Raw genomic sequence first — 16,312 nt, 5'->3', positions numbered from 1 at the left:
CATTTAAAAATTAGATTATATTTTAAAAAATAGGATAAAGAATTCTATGCTTCTCTTTTATCAATTTTGACTGTAGTTTTGTGCATGGTGATAGACATGGATCCAATTCTAGCCTTCGGCATGTGGAAGGCCAGGTTTCCCACTGCTCACACTTTTCAATGCCAGGTATTATCAGTGTTTTTAATTTTAGGCTATGTATCTCACTATGGTTTTAATTAGCATTTTCCTGATGACTTATAACGTTGTGCCTCTTAACAAGTTTGTTGGCCATATGAACACCCTCTTTTGTTTAGTTTCAAATTTGGCAGTCATAGAGTAGTGTTGTTTTTAATAAGTAACCAGTAGTTATGAGTTTAGTTTATTTCTTCATCAATATTATCACTACAAGACAGCTGGGAGAACAGTGGACTCTGACCCAGATACCAGACATCCATCATTCAGCTACACTGTACACAAACTATCATAAGCTCAGCAAATAAAATTATTCTAAAAACATTAATCACCAATAAGTGCCTGGGGAGATTTCATTAGATTCTAGTGATAGCATGGTGCCAGGAAATGTTATAAAAACTAAAAACAGGTTAAACTTTAATGCAGAAACTTGAAAGCTGACCCTGTTAGAAATTAATGATATTTATTACTAAGGAAGTCCTTAAGCTATACCCATTTATCTATCATGAACGCTTCTTGGTCCCTTGAATGTAACTTTTTTGGCTAATGGAACCACAATTTTCTTTGTGTTTGATGAGCAATCCAATCCCCTCACCAGGGACTGGTTCAATTGTGAATGTATGGCACAAGTCTGCCTCTTAAACTTAATTGTTGAAGGATTGTGGGGTAATGTTTTATCACTTTCTGAATTAGCTTCCAGAAGAGGATCTCTTTATTATAAGATGCTGTCCAATATGGAAGCAAGACTGTGAATCTAGACTTTGAGATGTGCAGATGCATGACTCTAAACTTCAGCTTAAGAATAAAGCAAACACTCAAAGGAATGGGATAGAGCCCAGAGAATCACAGGAAAGTTGGTGGGAGCCATTGATCTTAGAAAATTCTGAAGGTTGCCCTACCTCTGGACTTCTACTTATGTGAGTATACCATAGGAAGCATCTGGCTGCCACAAGCAGAAGTGTCATTGCCTTGAACCACAAGGGGTAATGTTCTATCATAATCAGAAGTCATGGGGTAAGGGGACACCTTTTCATCTCTCTGTGACAACATCCTAACTACACTGGCTTTTTGCCCTCATTTGGCCTCTCAAAGCTCCTTCAAGGCAAAAAAAAAAAAAAAAAAGGCTCCCTGCCACCACTCAACTCTTATTTTAAAAAATGAAAATTTCCCCAAAGCTCCCAGAGGAACATTATCTGTTTTACTGGTCAGCAACAGGAATCTGGGGAAAATACATATCTGATTCTATAATGGTGGGCAGCCAAGAAAAGGGTTTACAGAGACTGCTAGATTTGTCAAACCGACAAAATGAGCTAATAAACATGCTTAAGTTAGGTTTTATATTATTTAGAGCTAAAGGCATGATGTTTTAGCTCTGCTATTACTACTCTGTCTGGTTACCATTATTATTCTATTATTATTCTATTTGGAATTCTGTCCAATGTGGTAGCCACTAGCTGCATGTAGATGTTGACATGTTAATTTAGATGAGCTAAAATACAACTAAAGCTTCAATTCCTCAGTCACTCTAGACACATCTTAGGTGTTCCATAACCACATGTGGCTAGTGGCAATCATTATGGACAGCGCTGACCTAGCACTATCTCTCTCACTACAAGAAATTTTATTGGAACATGTGACTATAGGTCAAATAATAACCCAGGTACACCTGAAGTATTATTTTCCTACTCAGTGGAGAAAGTAGCATTCAATCCCTTGTGTATGAGCACAGTAGATAATGAGAGCTGCTTCCTAGAGTTTGGGTGAGCAATATATACCCCTAAAGCTGAGTGTTTCTAAGCTTTCTACATTACTCTGTTGCCAAGACTGAGCATCTTGCTGTCCTTCCATCCTGAGCAGTATTGATACATAAATATGAATACCACCTGAAATCATAAACTACACTCGTGTGGAATTACTTATGCATCCTAGCTTGGCATAGAATATAGGGCCATAGGTTGCACTGAGTAAACCCAGCCCACACTCCTGTCAGCATCCCAATTAGTGCCTACAGTATTACAACTGGAAACCAGATCACTGCTCTGTAGATTCCCTATAAACACAGAGTTTCAAGTTTCTCTCCTACCTAAAATTGCAGATAATAGGAATAAAACTAAAATATAAATTTTATAAATATAAATAAAACTAAATATAAATTTTATAAATATAAATAAAACTAAAGTTACACATAAATAAAACTACTCTTTAGATCTTTCAAAGCAATCATGAAGAAAATTTTCTGACTTGACTTCATGAAACTGTCTTTTGTTTTGTTTTGTTTTTGAGAGGGAGAGAGAAATAAGCCTATGTATTGTATTCTACCAGCGTTAGCCCTATTTGATTAGCTGCCAGGAATTTTCAATATAGCAACTTTAAAGTCCTAAATTTCCCCAATATTCATATTAGGTCTTTACTCACCTCCAACTGACTCACTTTTTCACTTGATCAAATAATTTGTAATACATTTTCATTACGTTTTATATTACAAATAGAACAGTTCAATGTGTGAGAAAAGTAGAAGCAGGGTTCCTAGGTGAGTTCATTGTACTGACACTGCTTTGTGATTTGGCGTTTACAGGCTTAAACTAACATAAGCCTAAAATAACTTACCTGGCTACCTTGAGGAAATAAACACAGATCTCCAAAGAAAAACTAGAATAATAAAAATTTTACTAAGAAATGAATACATAGTGCTGGGGACAGAGCTCAGGGGTCTAAGTACCTGCCTGGCAAGTACAAGGACCCAGGTTTGATCCCTGGTTAAATATATATATAATTAAAATTAAAAGTAATGAAAGAACTCTCACATTCATCAAAAAAGAATAAACAAGCCAGAAGAGCCACAATAGTTTTAATAAAAACAAAAGTATCAATTGAGAGGGGGCCAGCCAAATAGCTCAGCAGATTAAAGTGCCTGCAAGTAGGCACAGGGGTCAGGGGTTCCATCTCTGGGCCTGCAGCGCCAACCCCGCCTTAGGGGCGCACTGAGACAGCAACTGAGACTAGGCCTGGTAGCATGCACCTGTAATCCCAGCTCTTGGGAAGATGAAAACAGGAGGATCACTACAAGTCTGATCTGTGTAGTGAGACCCTGTAAACCCTGCACTAAATACAAAAAAAAAAAAAAAAAAGCATACACTATGTGAATAGACTTAGATGAAGTTCTCGTACAGGCAAACCTAAGAAATCAGAAATTGTGGTTGCTAGGGAGAGAGGTGTTTTGACTGGAAAGAAGCATAAGTGAGCTTTCTTAGGCAATGGAATTGTTCCTCACAATGTTTTGACCGTGGTTCTTGGCCACATGTGTATATACACTTGTTAAAATTCACTGACCAAGTTGACTTAAATTATTTTATTGCACAAGCAAGTATCTATGTCTTTAAAAAGTGCTGAGAAAAAGAAAACAAAAAGCACTAAGGGAAAATGGTACAAATCTTAGTTATCTTCAAACATTTTAAGTATAAATTTGACAATATCAGATAAAGTGATGCATATATACGACCCTTGATCTGAAACCCAACTTAATACTCACCAACAAGGAACTATTTTAACGTATATAGCTCTCCCACAACAGAATATTCGACACACTTTAAAAAAAAAAAAAGAATGAGCACTCTCCGTATGTACTGATCTGTAATAATCTCCAAGGTATATTTGAAAACTCTGATTTAGAACACTGTGTATTATGCTCCCTTTTCAAAATAATAAATAAATAATAAAGGCTGAATAATTTTATATACTTCCATCAGCTCAGATATACACAAAAAAATCCCCACAAGGAATCACCAGACATAAAATTATCTTTATTGGGAATGGGGCAGAGGGTGGAGAAACTTTTCTCTATAACCTTTTATATACTGGATTCTTAAATTACATAAAATTTAAGTCTTAATATAGTGAAAAAATTTTAGGGGGACACAGCGGCACACACTGTATTTCCAACTACTCAGGAGTCTGAGGCAGGAGAACGAAATTGACAACCTAAGCAACTTAGCAAGAACTTGTCTCAAAGTAAAATAAAAAGGTCTGGGAATGTAGCTCAGTTATACTTGCTTAGCATATGCAAGGCCTTGGTCCAGATTCCAGCATTGCAGAAAAAGATAAAAAGTTAAATAATCTTCATATCTGAGTAGGCCATTTTAATGAGACAATAAGAAACCATACAGAAAGTGAGAGACATCAATCCATGAAAACTACAAGCTCTTATATATCAAAAGATCTTTTTTTTTTTTTTTTGGCAGAAACAGGGATTTGAACTCAGGCCCCTATCAAAAGGTCTAGAAAATAATAATACCTTGTGTCAGGAAGATTATGGGTAGAATCATTCTCACACACACTGCTGGCAATGGGATAAAGCATCTGTATATAGAAATGTTAAAGTATAAACTTGTGACACAGCTATTTACCCGCTGGGAATTTATCTACAAACAAGTTTTATTGAAGTAAATGATGACATTAACTCCCTAGTTTTTTGCATAAGCAAAACAATACATCCAAAAGTCCAACAACTGGAGAAGTCTATATCATGTGGTACAGCTTGGAACAAAACACTAAAGAGTTTAAAAATTATGAAGTACATCTATAGAAAGAGAAAAAAATGCCAAAATACGCAATTAAAGTGAATAAAGCACAATGGAGAACATATTATAGAACAATCTGGAAAACAAGTAGACAGCTTAAGCTTAAGGGTGTGTGTGTGTGTGTACGTGTGTGTGTGTGCATGAGTATACACATCTGATCCTTTGAAAGAATTCCAGGAAGGACACTTAAGAAATTAATGCAAGTGATGACCTCTGGGTAATAGATCTGGAAATGGAAAGAATGCTCCTGAACTATGAAATAATAAATGTCCAAGTCACCCAGTTTGTTATAATTTGTTATTACAGCCACAAAAAACCAATGTAATACCTCATTAAACATATTCACTAAATCATAAATAAGGAAGGGTTTAATAAACTGAGGTAGTTAGACTAGCATTTTTAGAACAAGTAACCCAAAGCTTGAAGATTTAAGAGCCCGAGCTAGCTTGCTTCTGCAGTAGTAAGTACGAGACATGAAACCCAGGCTGACTTCCTAATCTCCACCCTAGGGCCTTATCCCCTACATCTTTTGATAGTCTAAAAAGCCAGGACTAGAACTCAAGTCTTGTCTCTGGTCTATGATAGTTCAAGTTATTAGCACAAGCGCTGTGGAAATCATTGCTTGTTATTTGAGCATAATTCCTGCAACATTTACAGAACCTTTGCTTTGTGTACCCAGCAAAGAGAAAATATTTGGTGAAAACACAGCCCTAGTATTTGCCTACTTTCCAAAAGGGTTCCCTGAAATTATTAGTCAGTTCAGCTGCTGCTGAAAAAAATCTGTGAAAGTCAAGGCCTTGCTCCACTTCCCAGGAAAAACAAGGCTATAAGGATGAGAGGTGGATAAGAGGTGAGCAAGCTTAGCACTGGGATGTCTGAAAGTGGCCCCAGGTCTTTTTTCTACTGAGGTGGTACCTTGGGGAAGGGTTTTATTTCACAGGCTCTAGGAAACCATTTTTCCACTGAAGGACAGTATCACCATGGAAGGCCTGCTATGACCTGGCTGTTCAGCTCACTACAGAGGACTCCTCACGAGAGGGCTGAAGTGCAGGGGCAAGATCCAGGCCATCTGTGTTCTCCATCCATAGGCCTGCCAGGCTAAGAGCCCTTCTCAGGGAGTTTCTGAACTGAAACCCTAGGAAAGAAGAGTCCTCTGGTGGTAGGATTTGGGATAGGAAGCTTCAGATGGGAGCAGCCAATCTGGGGTTGAGAGAATATGATACCTTATACCTAGGAAAAGGAGGCAAAAGGGGTTTCTGGAGCTCTACAATTACACATTCCATTGCACCTGAGGTCTAGCTGCCACATCCCTGGTTACTGGCACAATCACATCCTTCCAGAACTTTTCTCTTTTTGTCTAAGTACTTTTAATTTTTTTTTCTTTCATTCATTATGAAGGGAAGAAGCAAATGAGAGTCTTGCCTAATTCACTTCTCTCTATAACTTTACTTTAGACAAGGATCTGTATCAGAGGTATCCTACCTCCACCCCACCCTAGACTTCTCTGGTCATATTCATTATCCCTTCCTGCAGGACCCAACAAGGCTTCAGAATCCTTTGCACAACATTCATTCCAGAAAATCACACACTTGTGCCCCAAATCCCATGTGCCATTTCCAATTTCTACAGTAACAAAGAAGTTGGGCCTAAACTCAACTTGTGCATTAAGCACAAGTGTCCAGAGTGCCTTCAACAGGAAACAGGAAGCCAAAGAGGAAAGGTCAAGTGATCCCAAATTCACTCTCAGCTTCACCAGAAAAACTGTCCCCGAGGTGGGTTCACATACACCATCCAGAAATCTCTTCCTCATCAGTGTTGATTAATGAAGTATTAGCCTTTGTATTGCACTCCTTGCTCTAGCCTAACCCATCCCCTGCTGATGAGTTTGTCCCCAAATCCATCAGATTGGTAATGTTCAGGTTTAAAAAGCCTCCGGGAAGCCAGCTGTGCTTGTAATCCTAGCACTCTGGGAGGCTGAGGCAAGAGGATCACAAGTCTGAGTCCAGCCTGGGCAACTTAGAAAAATTATTTCTCAAGGAGGAGAGGGGATAGTTCAGTTCAAATGCCCTGGGTCCAATCTACCAGTCAATACTAAAGGAAAAAAAGCCTCCAGGATCACCCAGACTCCATTGCCTGCCTCCCATGCATGATTTCCAGGCATATCAGCCTTTCCCTAGATTTTCTGGGCATTTCTCTGGCCACAGTGATTGCTGTTGCTCTGAACACCCCACCAAGGCTGCAGCATAGCTTATCGCTTGTTCTCTTGACACACATTGCTTCTTCTGCCTCAGTTTTAGGTGCCGTACCATTTGCCTCAGAAGTTCTGGGCTGGATACTGGTTTGTTTAAATGTTTTCCCCAGCAGCATGACCTCTTAGGGCAGGAACCAAGTCTTACTTTTTCTTGTTATTTCTGCAACTCAAGAGCTCAACATTGTTAAATAAATAAACAATTCTCTGGGCACTTCTTATCAGAGACAGTTAAACTGGAGGAATGCAGAGACAGTTAAACTGGAAGAATGAGAAAGGAAGAAGGATGGGGGAGGGGTAATTCCAATGAGATGACTTCACTTGTAATACTGGATTTTTAGTATTTCCTGGAAAGCCAAAACATTCTGAGCTGTCAGCTGTTCCTTTGGATAAAGACACAAACTTAGAAACTAAGCAAAAGTCATACACACAAATAGCAAACCAGAAACGAATAAATCCAACCAAACTAAAGTCACCAAAGGTGCTGGCTACTTGAGGGGAAAAGAGAACAACGTCTATTGATAAGTAAACATTTGTTCAGAATTTAATGGTCAGCATACAAGGCCACACATCCTTCTGTGCAAATGGTCCTGAAAATTAAAAAAGTTAAAAGCAAAGAATAATCCTATAGACCAGCAGCTCTTAGATTTTTGGAACTGGCAAATAATAACATTTGCACATGTATGCATGCACATACACTCACACACAAAAAGAAATTGAAGGGAATTTAAAGTAACCAACTCTACTTTGTCAAGGAAGAATTTTTTTTAAAGTGCCATCTACTACCTCCATAATTGCTTTAAAAAATTATATTTTAGCTCCAAAGAAAAGAAAACATGTAAACTCAAACAAAAGACATAAATGTTTAAGAAAGGAGCAGTTAAGAGTAGTCTGGGATGATATCCAGATTATCTCAGTCCCAAAACGAAGTCAGATGCCTGGAAGATGATTAAGAAATATCACTAAAGAGCAAAAATGGATTAATTTCAGTTTCTGGTTCAACTGACCTCCAAAGAGGAAGCCCTACAGAGGCCTCTGTTTGTGGCCAGTGGCTAGCCCACAAGACCCCCTCAGTATTTTTTCATATCTCTGTTTCAATGAGAGTAATCCATGGCAGCTGCATATTAACAGGTAAAATGTACTAAGCACTTACTATGTGACTGACCCCATGCTAAATCCTTCTCAGAAATTTTCTCACTGGCATCCTTAAAGTTTAATGAAAAAGAAGTAGGATTATTCATGGGAGTGCAGAGACAGGCACACACTAGGCCTTGAACTCAAGACCTTCACACAGAGCTATATCCCCAGCTCCTTCATTTTTATTTTTGAGACAGGGTTATTTGCCAAGTTGCCCAAACTGGACTTGAACTGCCTCTGCCTCCCTCAGTGCTGGAATTATAGGCATGCACCCCCACACCTGGCTGATTATTCCAACTTCACAGGCCAGAAAACAGAACTACACAGGTAAAGGGACTTCTAGAAAGACACAAATCCAAGTCTGAAACAAAAATCTGTGTTCACAATCCCAGGGAGAGATGATGCACACAAAGGGTGAGAGGGTGAGAGTGACTCACCCTTTGGGACGATATGGGAAAAACATAAAGGATGACCTTTAAATTGAAAATCAAATCCCTGCAAAAACCAACCAGAAAAATAACCAAGAAGCTAGCACTGTACACTCTCCAGACAAAGGAGGAAGTGAAGCATCAGCCACCCACAGTGTACTCATAAGTCTTGACTCAGGTATTTGTGCTAAATGCAGGCTGACGAATAACTGCCCTATTCTCATTTAAGCTTATGCTTTTACTCAGAGAACCAGGGAGTTGCAGATGCCTGTCAAGTTCAGACAAGGCACAAGGTCACAAGATACTTTTGACATAGTCCTTGAACAAGATGCTTTCTCATACAAGGGAGAACCTGAATTTAGATAATAGCAGTCAAATCATTCCTTCCCTCACAAACCTCCTTGAGCCTCTCTATAACAAGTCATGTACTGGATAATGTTTCGGTTAGTGAAAGACTGCATATGTGAGGATGGTTCCATATGACTGTATCACTTACCAACATCTCACTTGTCTCAGTTTGTAGAAGTAATACACTCTACTTTATTCCCAGGCACAAAATTGCCTAAGGACCTTCTCTCAGAAATGTGTTAAGAGATGCCAGTATTTTAAATGACAATTAATGGTCTCCATTCTGCCTCCCATCCCCAAGGCGACAGCAATTTGTTTACTTCTCATATGAAGGGGAAATCAATTCAGTATAGAAACTAAAACACCATCCACTATTCCAAGGAGAGGGTCCAGAGGGAACCAGTTACTCTTCAAAACACAGCCCTGGCCCAAGACAGTAACAGCCCAAAAGTGGTTTCCTTACCTGTATTGGGAGGTTCTGAGTTCTAGCCCTAGTTCTGGACTTTAATCAGGCTAAGATGTACTCATCCATATCCCTACCCCCAGAGTTACCCTATAAATAGAAAGTAGAACTGTACATACACATGTATACATGCACTTTCCATGGCTCCTTCTAAACTCAATTAGAACAAATCCCGAATAGCTCAGATTTCCATACCAAATTACACACAGACCTCATCTTTCTAGCATTCTCCAATACTGTGTCCCCACCATTTTGTATTTACATGATCCCAAATTCATGTTGCTCTCTCCCACAGGCAAGTTTTTGTTTGGCAAAGTAACAGGGCTAGCACCAGAAAGACAATCAATACAAAGATATATGAGTCCTCAAATCACAGAAAAACAAAAACAAAAAAAAAAAAAGATAGAGCAACCTGGAATTATGTCTTTTACCTTGTCTACACCGGATATCAGGCAGTAATTCACTTATGGCGAGGCCTCAATTTCTTTACTGGAAAATAGGAACAATATTGCCTTATATGCCATATTAGGACTCTCCATTACCATCAGCCAGTAAACACTGACAAAGAGTATCTGCTGTGTTCCTAAAGCACTCTGTTGGATGCTTGGAATGTATGAAAAAGACTAACCAAAAACAAAAAAGTTACTGTCCTCAAGAAGCTCACATTCTGGTACAGGTTATGACCTATAAAAGAGATTGTTCTATGTGTTCTGTGGGTTTTAAATAATGCATGAGTCACACTTTACATAGACTCTGTCACAGGAGAAACTATTATTACTATGGTGATGTGTAGAGCATAAGCCCTTTTGCTCACCATTATTCTTACAAAGCTGCTCTTCTTATGTAGGAGGTCCCTCTCTTCTCCTGACACCTCTCATTCTATCTGCTTGAAGCTTTCCTCATCTATCATGAGATAGCTTAAAATTGACCTTTCACATGTCCCAAGGAAGGATTCACGAGCTGGCCACTCCTCTCAGTGCTTGCCTACCTCTCCCTTAACCCATCCTCACAGCTTCACCTAGCATTAACTTTGTTCTATCACCATTAACACAGCCTATGTCTTTTATTTTTATACCCACCTTGGCCCGATACAGTGCCTTCAGATATATTTGAGCAATACCACTAACCTGAAAGAAACAAAGATCAAAAAAAAAAACAACAAGGCATGGTGGCACAGGCCTGTAATCCCAGCACCAGGAGACTGAAAACAGGAAGATCACTACAAGTCTGAGCTGTGTAGTGAGACAATGTACCAAATACATAAACAACAACAACAATAATAATAATAATAATTTAAAAATTAAATTAAAATAAAAAGAAGTGAGAATAAGAGGGAAAACATTAAAGAAAAGGGCTAGGGGCCAGATTATAAGGAAACCTAGTAACTGGCCAATGTGCTTGGGTTTCAATGAGCCCTGGAAACCAGTAATTTTTGTGCTCCCCCAGGAAGAGAATGAGCTGGTCTAGAGCTGACCAAAGGAAACAGCTCTGGAAGCCACAACTGGACATGTAGGATGACATGCTCTCTCAGCACGCTTTTCACAGTGAATCAAATTTTCCAGGTATGGCACTGGAATCCTCTTTATTTTCTGTGTTGTGCGTTGTTGACCCTGTTTCTTCTAATACATCATCACTTTTTTCAGGACTAGCAATTCTTCCCCCTTTCCAAGTGCTGCCTCCACTGACAAGAAGATCCAGTGCTCAAAAAATAAAAACATCCCAATCAAAACATGCCATAAGAACTGGGGTGGCATAAGAACCTGCCTGGCAGGCTCAAGGTCCTGAATTCAATCTCTGGTACAAAAAAAAAAGTCATGAGAACACCAAAGGTAGAGTTAAAGTCAGATTTTGCTTGGCTCCAAAAGATACCCAGGGATTCCCACCAGCTCACCAGACTCATGGGAGTTCATGAGTCTATAGCCCAGGCTATGAGCACAGCACGGGCATTTACACTGAGACTCAACATTCAGGTAGAAGAGGGAATTGATTCAGCTAAAATAAGGCCAGGGTATCATAGGTAAAGCAAATTCACCCTTCCAGATTTTCAACAAAAGCAAGGACATAAGGTAATTCTTAGGCAAGAAAAATGCCTCATCAGACATTTTTGAGACCAAGAAAAATGTTTAGTCAGAGAGAATGAACAACCTCACTAACCAAAGAAGGAACACTACTTACTCTTGGCCTCAATTGAGTTTTTTGGTGTTGCTATTGTTCCACAAATGCTTGTCTACCTGATTCAACAGCTTTTTTAAAGTTTAAATTTAATTGTTCTCCCCAACACTGACTCCACCATCAATCTCTGCTGTAAATTAGTGACACCTCTAAGGAGATTGACAATTTCCACCAAATTTCTCTTCCTTCTTGTAAAGATTTCTTAAAAGAAGAATGTGCGTGGCCTTGAAAACCTCGGGCTGAAGTCCAAGGAAATTTGTCACATAAGCAGTGAGCCTTCAGTCATTTTGAGGGCAGAGCACCGACTTGCCAGCTCTACTTCCCCATCTGGAGAGTTTATTCTTCAAAGTTAATAAAAATATTGGCAAGAATCCCTCTTTTAGTAGGGGAAGGAGGTACTAGGGATCAAACTAAGGACCTTCTGCCTACCAGGCAAGCACTCATGCCATTGTGCTATCTCCCCTTGCCCAACAAGCCCTCATTCTAACCTCCACTTCAGTTCTTATGAATGTCCTGAGGATCATTTTACCTGCCATCAAACACCTGGCCCACAAGCTCTACTTCAACTACTAAAACAATCTTCATCCCCAAGAAGCAAGGATAAAATAATAATAGGGTATATACCATAGAAACAGATCTATGGTAGCAACCACAGGTTTAAAAAAAAAAAAGAACTAACCAGCAAAGATTAAGAATTCTACAAGGGCAAAATCTCTGTTTGCCATGGGTTGGGAAGTCAAGATAGTAGGAGTTAATCCCAGATCCACCACTAACTAGCTGTCAAGAACTAACAAGTGATGGCCTTTCCTGGACCTCAACTTCTTCATCTATAAAGTGGTTATGGTCCATCTTTTGACACTGCAGCTGTAAAATTCTAAACAAACACCTAAAGAATCCCCTTTAGACGCTATGAACCCACAATCTGTGGCAGCCTTGGATCACTCTCTTTACCTTTTCCTTAAAAAAAAAAAAAAATGGAGGGGGGGGGAAAGGAACTATGCCCCCCCACTTTAGTGAGACCATCTCAAAAAATAAAAAGAGCTGAGGTTGTAGCTCAGTGGAAAGGCCTTAGGTTAAATCCTCAGTACAAAGAAAAAGCTATAAAAAATCATATAGAAAGCATCATCGTGTCTCACTTTGTACAGAAAATAGCTACCCTGAAACTATTGGTGCAGTTTTATACTCTATGTAGATACAGGTACCTACTCTATGGGGTCTTGGTCCAAAAATAGACTTAATAATCCATAAACCTACAGCAAGGAGATCCTACTTTGCAGCGCATACCGTATATACCCATCTCTAGGCGCTACAACGGATGCAAGAATCAGCAGAGTACTTGGACTCAAAACATCCTGCAATCCTACAAAAGTGACCTGACCGGAAAGCAGCTTAAACACACTTCTGAGCCCCCGCCCCTTAGAAGACGTACTTCCTAGAAAACACTAGAGAACACTGGCAAAAGACCTCGCCTTTCAGGAACAGCTTGGCCTCAGCGAAGCCTCCCAAGGGAGTAGCTTTGCACTAAGTGGCAGGACCCAAATGCGACGCTAGGATCCCAAGTCCTGGGGTTGGCCAACAGCAACTGGGCGGGGGCGAGTTAGGGAACTGGAGACCTCAAAACCCCTCTTTTAATTGTTTCCTTCATTTTTCAAATTGTACACCTCCCACAATTCCCTAGGAAGCACAAAAGCTTGCAACCGTCCAGAGACGCCCACGTCTGGGCGCAGGGGCGGCCAGAGCGCAGCCCGGTCCTGCTTGGGTTGCAGGGTGTGCGCGGGACTCGGGGGTGGGGAGGCGAGCGCGCCGCGCGCCTCGCAGGCAACAGGCTCGGAGCCCGCGAACGAAAACGCTCCACGCAGAACCCCGGGCTCCTGAGAATTCAGTCAGCCGCGGCCCGTGGCGCTCTCCGCCCACCAAGTCGGCTGTGGGAGCAAATGGGCCGCGCTGCCCCGCGGGCCGGAAGACGGCCTTTCTTGTGGGAAGAGGCCGGCGCTCCCCCCAAGCCCCCTCCCCGCAATCCTGCCGCGCAGCCGGGCTCGGTCCTACCCCGCTGGCCTCGCGCCCTGGCGCCCGTCGGCCGCACTCCGGGGGAGCGTCCGCCCGCCGGAACGTGCGGGCGGCCGGGGATCCCGGGCGGTGGGCGCCGGGGCCGAGGGTGCAGGGTCGCGGTCCGGAAGGCAGCCAGGCAGGCCGCGCGGCGCCGCAGCCCTGTCGCAGCGCGCATCCCGGTCCCCTGGAGACAAGAGGCCGGCGCCGCCCCCCGCCAAGCGCGACCCCGCGTGAAAGGCCCGGGTCTGCGTTTGGAGACGGACCCGTGGGTCCCGCCGGCCGGCCACCCTCTCCGGCCGGGGTCGCCAGCCCCCTCGCGGCCGCGTCCCGCCGAGCAAGGGCGCAGGCCCACAAGGCCAGACGCGCCCCCGCGTTCCTCGCGCCGCTACGCACCTAGCTAACCGCCCGTCCCACATGGCCGGGGCCGGAGAGCCCGCGCCGGGACCGCCGCCGCTCCGGGAGCCGCTGCCCGGGGGCCGAGCGCGGCGGGTGGCGCGGAAGCCCAAGAGCTCCGGGCGCCGGAGTGCGGGGCAGGGGCGGCGCGGGGCGGCCGCCGCCGCGCGCGGGAGCCCCTGCTCCCCGTGGCTCGACTCCCCGGCCGTGGTGAGCGGGACAGGGGCGCCGAAATCGGCACCCGGGCGAGTGCAGCCGCAGACCGAGTCCAAGTTTAAGCGTAGTTGCGAGAGCTGAAAACTGTCACGTGCACGTCGCCGCCGGGTGGGAGGGGGTGTTTGTCATCCTGTTGGGAAGGGGCGTTTCGGTGTCTCCCATCATGCACGCGAGGGCTCCAATGAGGTGGCTCTAGGCTGCCTCCGGAGAGCGAGTGCTTCGAGAAGGTTCCCACGAGGCGCGCGCACGCCTGGCCCAAGGGTCGTGGCGGCCGCGGATTCCTTGTCCGCTGTGGTCGGGAAATCAGGACCGAGACAGCTAAGGGCTCGGCGTGGCGCTCCTGTTTCCTGCAGGTCTCCCTCCAACAAAGGGCGGCCCCTTTGCTCCCACTTCGCGGTTAGCTGCCGCCCTCGAGCGAACCTCGGTATTCACGGTGAGGGCTTCTCTTCGCTTTGGGTCGGGGTGGAAGACGGCAGGGGGCCTCAATTGTTTCGAAGAAGGTTCGAGGCTGGTTCAGAGTCAAGAAAACCTCCTATCCCCTGCACGAACTGAAACTAAAACAGGGGTTCACCTTGCACCTCCACGTCCTTTAAGGACAGTGAAGACCGAACCTGATAGGCCAACCCCCGGCCCCTACAGCCCCAACAAGAGACTGCACACCCTTCCGACCGCCACCACTCCATTCAATGTGCACAGCTTCTCTGAAACAGAGATCTTTAATCCCCACAGGGGGATCCAACCAAGCGAAGAAAGCCCACCACTTTCACCCAGGGACAAGCTTCCACTTATACTGTCTTCTGGTGGCTCTCATATCCTTCTGGAAGACTGCCATTGCAGACATATGGGGTGGCAGGGAGGCCACCCTGAGGTCCAAAACCCTTGAGGATCCAGAAGTACACCTACTACACACAGGCCCTTGTCCTGGGTGCACTGATCACCATGAGGTCAGGGACTAATCTATCGGTATAGCCACTGGTCTCCTTGCTTCTAGAATCTTCTTCCACTGTCTGACTTCCAAATGTGCTGTCACTTCTGGTTCAAAAGCCTTCAGTGACTTCTCTTTGCCTGCTAGAGACCAGATTAACTAGCTAGGCATTTAAGACTACTCCATAATTTTACCCTACCCCACTAGTTGTCCTCATTAGTGTAGTGGATACTCCAGTGGTTCTCAGACTTGAGTTATTTTATTATTTTATTTTATTTTTTCTTTATGTATTTGGTACAGGTCTACAGGGTCTCACTACTAGATCTGACTCATAGTGATTCTCCTGTTTGCAGCCTCCCAATCACAGTCTCAATCACTGTCTCAGCGCACCCTGGGGCCGGGGCTTGCATGACAAGAGGGGGATCAATTCCTGGCCGCTGCACTTTGCCTTTTAGTCCACTGAGCTGCGTGGCTGGCCCAAGGGCTATTTTCAAAATACTGATGTCTGACTCTTAGTCTGCCATAATTAGTATATCACAGGCATCAGAATTTTTAAAAGCTCCTTCAGTGACTATAATAATGAACAAATTTGATGACCACTTGCTAATCTCTAAATAATTGAGGCTACTTAGTATCTCCCAAAAATCCTTGATCTTTCACTATTAAGAAGACTGTATATCCTTCCTTCAATGCTTTTCCTGTTGTCCAATTCTATATTTATGAAAGATCCATGCTACTTCTAGGATACATTTTCACCCCAATTCCAAAGTCTCCACTTCTGAAGTTCTTTCTTATGTCAAGAAGAGAAAACCACGGGATTGGTGAAGGAGCAGGAGATTGAAAAAGGTCTCTACACTTTCACTACTTCTTATTAGTTTTCATAAGCATCTTAGAATTCTATCACACTTTATCTTCAAAAGTCACATCAGTGTATCTTTTTAAAGCTTTACTTTTGCTTTTATATTTTTATATCAGTTACACATTGGCACAGTTAAGAGTGGCTATTTCCCTCTCATCTGAATATCTCTCCAGAGAAATGATTTTATACCTTTTACTTAATTAGTTCAATACCTGAGTTTATAAATAATGTTTGCTGTTGTAAGCCCCCCTCAATTTTTATGCAACACCAGATAAATTTTTTGAGTTTGTTCTTATCTGAAAACCTTCACCCTTGATATGCCAGTT

General features: G+C 42.8%; 1 protein-coding gene across 1 annotated transcript in view; it reads right to left on the bottom strand.

Moving 5' to 3' along the window:
- Nucleotides 1-14,039, bottom strand: part of Trank1 (tetratricopeptide repeat and ankyrin repeat containing 1) — a 175,131-nt gene extending 161,092 nt beyond the window's left edge. Inside the window, exon 1 of the mRNA XM_023719773.1 lies at nt 13,987-14,039. Within this exon, the coding sequence (XP_023575541.1) occupies nt 13,987-14,009 (23 nt within the window). The 5' untranslated portion in view covers nt 14,010-14,039. The remainder of the gene's footprint in view (nt 1-13,986) is intronic.
- Between the last annotated feature and the right edge of the window lie 2,273 nt (nt 14,040-16,312).

Source organism: Octodon degus, unplaced genomic scaffold, assembly GCF_000260255.1.
Source record: "Octodon degus isolate 3935 unplaced genomic scaffold, OctDeg1.0 scaffold00071, whole genome shotgun sequence".
Taxonomy (NCBI): domain Eukaryota; kingdom Metazoa; phylum Chordata; class Mammalia; order Rodentia; family Octodontidae; genus Octodon; species Octodon degus.
This window is presented reverse-complemented; position numbering and strand designations above follow the sequence as displayed.